The 7831-nt window shown below is 41.8% G+C and overlaps 1 protein-coding gene across 1 annotated transcript in view; it reads right to left on the bottom strand.

Annotated features, from left to right (window-relative positions):
* Positions 1–2431: 2431 nt before the first annotated feature.
* Positions 2432–7831, bottom strand: part of LOC114665211 (rho GTPase-activating protein 23-like) — a 139425-nt gene continuing 134025 nt past the window's right edge. The window contains 2 exon segments of the mRNA XM_028819643.2: positions 2432–7032; positions 7155–7186. Of these exon segments, the coding sequence (XP_028675476.1) occupies positions 5542–7032; positions 7155–7186 (1523 nt within the window). The 3' untranslated portion in view covers positions 2432–5541.

Genomic DNA, 7831 nt, shown 5'->3' with positions numbered 1-7831 from the left:
CCAGTCCCACCCTGGCCATAGTGCTGTAACTGACGCTCCCAAACAATACATGTATTGTGCCTCATTCGGGACTCCATGAGCATCTGCTCATTCAACACAGAGTCAAACCAGCAGTACTCAAGGAAACTCCGAAGAGACCCAGTACCAAAGGAGTCCAGGAAACACCAGGGGCCTCATGCATAAGGCCGTGCGTAGAATTCACAATAAAACATTGCGTACGGACAAAAGTGGAAATGTTCGTATGCACAAAAAAATCCAGATGCTCAAAACCGTGTGTAAGACAACCTCCACGCACTTCAGCTCCTTAAATCCCAGTCAGCATAAAAAGTAATGCAAGTGCACACACCAGCAGTCCCACCCTGACTCCTCCCATAATTATGCATATTTTAATATGCAAATCAATATAAATATCACCTTCCCCGTTCAATGTTTGATTAAAAGACAATGGCAAAGGCAAGTGAAAAAACAATTTCAGCGAATGCGAAGTGGAGGCAAGAAAAAACGTACTGTTTGTTGGCTTAAGCAGTGGTATAAACAACAAAAGGAAGTTGATCAAGTGATACACCGTGGCGGAGACACTCAGAAGTTCAACTTTAGGGGACGCACAGTGGTCAAAATAAAAAAGAAGTGGCCAGATATCAAAGTCGCTATGAAAAAGTGACTCGTAGTCCACCATCTTTGTGTCATTGACACAGTGAAGAAATCTCATAGTTTGTTTTGCCATTAAAGTAGAAAGTTGTAAACATCTTAAAATTAATGTTTCATTTACTAGAATTTCTCAGATCCCATCGTAACTAAAGTATTACATTAAATGCTTCATATTGTACGTGTTCTATGTGTGTGAATCACTACATCCTTCTTAAACGAGCTTTCTCTTGTGGCACTGATCTCCATTTATAATACATTACATTCATGATATTACAGCTCACTGAACATTTTGGAATACTAAGATGAATACTTGAAATCACTTTCATGATGAAATGCATTAAAGCATCTGTTAAACATGGGGACGCAGTGGTAGAGATCTTGCCTCCTGCAAGATGTTTGCTGGGACTTGTGCGACCCTCGATGAAATAATTTATTGTAGCAGTACTGTGTCTGTCAAACGTACCAACCCCCAATTCCTGTCCTTCCTTTTCTTTCTTTTAATTATTCCATCCATCTATCCAGGGTGGCACCAGTCCCAGCAAGCATACAGCACAAGGCAGGAAAGGCTTTGAAGTGTTTGCTGAATGGGAGATGTTCAAATAGACTGTGCGCATGGCTGAGGCAGCGTGTGGGAGATGCTGTATCCCGATAATCCTCTGCGCTCTCGACACAGCCTGCTGTGCAGCATTCTGATCAGCTGCTGTACAGCTGTGATTCCACACTCATACAGTGGGTTAAAATACTATGAGTGGTGCACCAAGAGCAACAACGCTAAAGCAGCCATGGTATTTGGAATAGTTTGGCTATTGCGTGGACCATTATATTGTTACAGGATGATTATAATCAGATGCCTTAAATTTTAAAACAATGTGCGGTTCATTTCAGTGTATTTGAAGCCATGTCAGGGATGTGAATCTAAAAAAGATTGGGAAACCACACAGGAACAGTAGCACTGTTGTGACACTGGGTGCCACCAGTTTGCAAAACCGAGTGGAAACTTGCTTACACTCAGGGTACAGCTGGTGTGAGAATGTGCGTGGTTTTACAGCAAGTTTAATTTTAATACATCTCAAAGTCGGCATGGAAATGGTATGCACTGTTTATACTGTACATGAGGCCCCAGGACTCTAAAGACTTTTGCAAAGATATTGGAAGTGCCACACACCCCTTTCCAGTGACCTCATGACCCCCCCCCCATGCTCTCCCAATCCATCTACTGACTTCATAGGAAGAGTCACCAGAGACATGAATGTCACTGTCGAGGTAAGTAAACCTCTCGACGAGGTCGACATTCTCTCCGCAGACAGACACACCGCTGATGGCCATGCCCAGGAGGTCCTTAAAGGCCTGGATGTTGGTTTTTATCAGGACACTCTTAAGCCCAGACACTCAGATTCCTCACTCAGTCTCTTGAGCGCCCCGATCAGAGCCTCCATTGACAGAGCGAAGATCACAGCATTGTCAGCAAAGTCGAGATCAGTGAATCTTTGCCAACAGATGCCCCACAGCCGCTGGACCCCGATGACCCTGCCCATCACCCAAAAGCATTGAACAGAGTAGGAGCAGAACACACCGCTGACGAAGCTCAGAATCAACTGGGAAAAACGCAGAGGACCTGCCGCCACTCTGCACAACACTCACAGTCCCAGTGCACAACTGGCTTGTCTCATCCTATAAGGCTTTATAGATTTACAATGCTGCTGGATGGGAGCTTAGTTGGAGGTAATGATACTGAATTTAGAAACAAGGACATGTTTAAAAAATAAAAAAGGCAACGCGAATGTTTAAAAGGTTCAATATAATTTCATTTATTTCCAACAAATGTAGAAGTTTTTTTTTTTTATTATTTTTTCGGAGTAGAGGTGTTTTAAAGCACTGAACCATGTAAGGGTTTGTTCATGCAGGTTGGTTTAGCACTGTTACAATAGTTTCATATTAGCAACATTTTCATCATAAATTTTATATTACACTTTAAACACAGTATGTACAAAACTAAAGTAAACTTTACAGCAAATATTTGCATACATTTACTTCAATACACATTGTATACACACACATGTGCATTGGTTTGGATATCTGACAGTCTTGTCCAAGGCCCCAATGGAATGGTTCAAATATATTCAGCCAAACTAGTCTGTAAGAAAATCTTTAACAACACTGTAAATAAAAACAGAAATGTCACAAAACACAGTACCAGTTTTCTAAGATGTAATCTGACCAGCATTAACACATTTCCTGCAAACGGTTCATTAGGCAGTTGAGAATTTGTTCTTAGGGTTATTAAATACCTATTTAGTATAGCAGCAACCAACAACAGTTTTTTGTTTTTTTAACTAAATTCACTTTTAGGAATATGCATAGTTTTCTGGTAGTGTGCTTGTCAGCAGTTACAGAGGTATACTGTTTGTTATGCTTTTAATTTATAGAAATGTAGAAAGGAGGCTATGGGTCTGTGTCACGAAAGACTGAATTAAAGCAATCTGACTGCAGTGTGTGTGCCACTGTGATAAGTAGAGCTCTCCAGAAGTGACCGACTTCGACAAATGTTTTAATAAAACTGAAACCGACGACGCAACATCAGTAAAAACAAAGGACAATGAAAAAGATGGGGAATCGTAACAGTCAGAAACAGACAAAGCCACGGTTAACACTGATAATAAGAAGCCAAACGTCTGGTCCCTGATGTAAAACTGCAGTTCAAACAGCGACGAGCAGACCGCACTCTGTGACCCGTGTGTGAAGTTCAAGACCAATACCTCACTTGGTGACCATCCACTTTCTGAAATCTCCCAGGAGCTCTGGTTCAAGTTAAGTTGCATACACTGTCGACAGGCCCTCATTCATGGCATAATTTGTATACGTACTCGTCTCTGCGTCGGTTAAATTAAACACCTTGTCAGTCGTCAGTTTAATATATTACTTACAGAAATAGATGAACGGTTACTGAAACAAATCCAAATCTAGACATCAATCAGCCAGGTTTTGCCATTCGTTGTAGCATATAAATTATGTCAGGACTGTTAAAAAACAAAATGAATCACAAAACCAAATAATCCAGCCCTGAACAATAGCACTGTGCCTCACCTCCTGGACAATGCTGTGTTTAGGGTGACAACTGTTTGTCCCATTGTCCCCACGGAGATCCAAAAAGTGTAATTCAGTCAGGGTGGGCACTGTTCTCAAGTCTTGGGGTAGACCGTCCATGACCAATACTGGGATTTTTTTTTAAGATGAATTCTGACCAAACCCCCCCCCCCCAACAGCCACACAGTTGCATAATGACAACATTACTGTGAGGAAGTCATTCTACGTCCAGGCCTTAAAAGAACTCTTCCATTTCAAAAACAGTATGTTATGTCCATCTTCCTGTAAGTAGAACCCAATCACCCCTTTCCATCTCCAAAGGTCCCAGCTAGTTGCATAGTTTTGTTTCTTCACTCCTAACATTGAACGGATGGCCCACGACCTCAGACTAACACTTGTGAAACACTCCCAGAGCACTCTCTGATCACAGCACTCTTCCGTTTCCTACAGTGCAATTGAGCTGAGCTACAGTAAAAAAAAATATGAGAAACAAATGAGCAAAAGCGTGCTATTCAGCGTTATCTGTCCAGTTTTAATGGACGTTGGTCATCCAGGATGCATCTGTGTTGGCCACTTAAACAGCCTGCACTTATTAGAAATGACTGAGGACCACGATGGTCTGGGTCAAATGACTCACACGTCCCGACAGCTGGATTATTGTTTACATCCCAATAACAGCTTTATCGAGGCGGTAGATGTTATGAAGCTCCTGCATCCTGGAATGAACTGAAAGCTGACTGAATCAGCAGGTCCTTCAGTACTGCAGCATGTTAGACACTGCAATACAGTCATTCAGGGGGACAGTGCGCTAGGACATCCTAATCTGAGAAGCCAGCAGGTGTCACCCGTCTTTGAACTTCCAAAAAGACATTTGCAAGGATGAAGTGGCGTAACTGCAATGCACTGCGAGCTCCCAATACTGACAATACACTTTAATGATAACATTTGCCTGCGTTTAGTTCACAATTTATTTTCAGGCACTTTAGAAAGCTATCCAAGGCAGCCTGTCACATTTTGTTTTAACAGGGAAAGAAGCTTTTTTTTTCTTAAAAATAAAAACTTGAATGAACAATTTTAATAATAGATGTATATCTTCTTACAAAAAATATAAATCTAAATAAAAAAACAACAGGGAGACATTTCAAGTAGCCATGTAATAGGAAATTGTGTTCAGGGGTGACATGTAAACAATGATAAAACTAAATTAATTTATAGTTTATATTATATACTGTATATTTATAAATGTACACACACACGCACACAAACACAAAGATTACTTTAGGAATGCTTCATTTCAGTGTTACAAAATCTGCAAAAGGAGTGGCTAATAGTAACCCGGGTCCCTTGCCCAGGCGCCAAGAGTGTCCAATGCCTTGGATTTACCATTTATAGATTATGAAACAAGAACCACTGTGCCACTTCTGGAAATAAGTACTGCCTTGGTAAGCGCGCGGTCTACTCACTCCATACCTTGAAGGAATACTTCACATGCTGCACAACAGGTAAACTGTCCAGTCTGTGCTTGACTGTCCTATCTAGATGAGAGCGAGACTCTCTGCTAGGCAGTAAGGGACAGACGCCACTCAGAGGAAGATCTAAAGCTGATAACCAGTGCGTGTAGACACATAATTGGCACTATTACCTTTCCACGCAGATTTTCAGGTATGTAACTTTGAAGTGAACAGTCAGGTTTCTAGCTTGAGAGACAACAGGTAAAAATTCTATGACCTCCATTTCCAGCAATAGTTCGCTGAGCCTTGAATACAAAATGGCGCTCCTCATATTCTTGAGTTAACCAAAGCCTCCCACCTACAAATACTGATGAAACCTGGAGGAAGACGTGCAAACTGGTGCCTCACTGCGATTCAAACAAGAACTTGCAGTCACAGAATAAGAGGAAGCAGCAGAAGTTGCCAGGACTGACGGACCACCAGTGGGGCCGACTTTTCCTAGAACTGGCTTAGCTGGGTCTGTTTGGATGTTAACGTTGCTGGTACTTAATGCTGGTTGGACCTCAGTGGAGGTGTAGGTTGTTGACAATTTTTCATACTGGAGATCAGAGTTAAGAATGCTACTGTCTCTGATAGTTACCACTACCGTGTGGCGTCGCTTATTCTTCTTGCGGCGGGTTTCTGGTGAATGTGGTTTACGCATTACCACTCCAAACATGTCATCCATGGAGGTTAGGAGCTTCAAACGCAGCTGCTCTGTTAGTGTGTTTTTGCTAGATATTGATGGTATGTCATTGCCCTTCGACTTGCGTGTCTGGCCGCCTTTAAGACTCTCCTGGCTGATGGGGGCTCCATCAACTCTGGATAACATAATCTTGCTGTCTGTCTCATTTTGTAACGATCTCTGAGTCCTATATTGTGGCTTCTCAAGGAAAGCCATTTCCTCAACCTTATTCAGTTCCTTGTCCAAGGAACAAACTTTACTTTTGTCTCTTGTGTCTTTTAGCTTCTTCCTGGCAAGTGTGTCACATTGTATGAGCTTATGCGAGCTGAAAGACGGCCGGCTATGTAATTTATGAGAAGTTAATGAGGATGAAAATGAAGATGGAGTGGTAGACCGAGCTACCTCACTCTCTCTTGTTTGAACTTCATCACTCTCCTGTTGCACAGTTTTATAATTCCTACCCTCCCACAGTTTGGACTGATAGGAGAGGAAGCTGCATTGATGTACTTTAGATGTACACCTCTCCTGTGTCAAAGAGCGTGAGGCAAAACCACTCTCATTGTCCGTCTCTAAAAGAAGGCCACTTTCACTGACTAGCTCACTTCTCTCATCATCAGCCTCATCTCCACGACTCTCAGATGCAGACGGTACCTCAGAAGCAAGGCTGCGGCCTAGTGTGGACAAGGTTGAATAGCCAGACACAATAGAGCGAGCATCCAGTTGGATTCTTTCCTCTGGGCCTTGCCATGTTTTACACGTCCCATCCTCGTCTAGCAGTTCAGTCTGAAACTTAGTTCTGTTGGGTTCAGAATGTTTTGATCTGTCCTGGAATTGGTTTCCTTCTGATTTTTGCTTATTTTCTATCTCATTTATTTCTCGTCTTTCTGCTTCCAAACTTTTTACCTTGGCTTTTTCTTCTTCCTCCACTTCTGTTTGTTTGACTAGCTTCTCTTCTAGATCACGATACCTGAAATTGCTGACTTTAACTGGCTCATGTTCTGAGTCCTCATCTGTGCTACTGCCAATTATTTTTGCATGTCGGTGCTTCTTCCTCTTATTGATGACAACAGACTTTATTGACGTGGTCAGGAACTCCTTTGGATCTCTCTTTGATCCCCAAGATCCCTATGCAAACCATACAAGAGAAACATCAGTGAGCAGAACATGCAGTGTTGGTCCATCCTTGGATGCTTCTTGGTCTGGTAAATAATTAGAACATCAACATTTTTTACAAGCAGCACTCTTACCTTGGATTTAGCTGAGTCGCTGTTGGTTGAATCTAAAGATAAAAATAACAAAAGGGGTAAGAAGACATATAGTCCTAGAAGGGTCAAAGTGCAGTAGAAAGTGGAACTGAAGGTGACTGAGGTGCAACACATGAGCAAGTAGCTTTTAGAGTCAATGACCAAATCAAAGCGTCCACCAGCAACTACCCAAATATAAATGAGAAACAGGAGTCAAACCAGAACTCTGGGGGGCTGCAGTGGCTCTGGGTTTTCGTTTCAGTCGCTTTTTCAAAGAATTGCCAATTACTGATGCAAATGAAACAGAATTTCAAGGTTTATTTTTAATTGAGGTGTGTTTTAACATCCACAACCCTTTATTGTTTCTTTTTTCTTAGCTATCAGCCAAATAATGTTGAGATGGGAAGCAATACGGCAGATGACCAGCTCACTTGATCCTATTTCTACTTGTGATTCTACTTTGTTTCACTAATAATGTATTTCAAAAGAAGTACGTGAAGGCCCGAGAAACATCGATCTGTTCTGGGCCATAAAACACAGAGACTGTGCTCTCAGAAAAAATGTTTTAGAACTGTCTGGGGTGGCAGAATGAGTACATAAATTACGTGTTTCATTAACAGTAAGAAATCGCTTCTAATGAAAACAAACTGCTTTTAGCAAAACTGGCGGTGCTGCAGGAA

Source organism: Erpetoichthys calabaricus, chromosome 14 (assembly GCF_900747795.2).
Source record: "Erpetoichthys calabaricus chromosome 14, fErpCal1.3, whole genome shotgun sequence".
Classification (NCBI taxonomy): domain Eukaryota; kingdom Metazoa; phylum Chordata; class Cladistia; order Polypteriformes; family Polypteridae; genus Erpetoichthys; species Erpetoichthys calabaricus.
The sequence above is the reverse complement of the archived record's forward strand: the minus strand, read 5'-3'. Positions and strand labels throughout refer to the sequence as shown.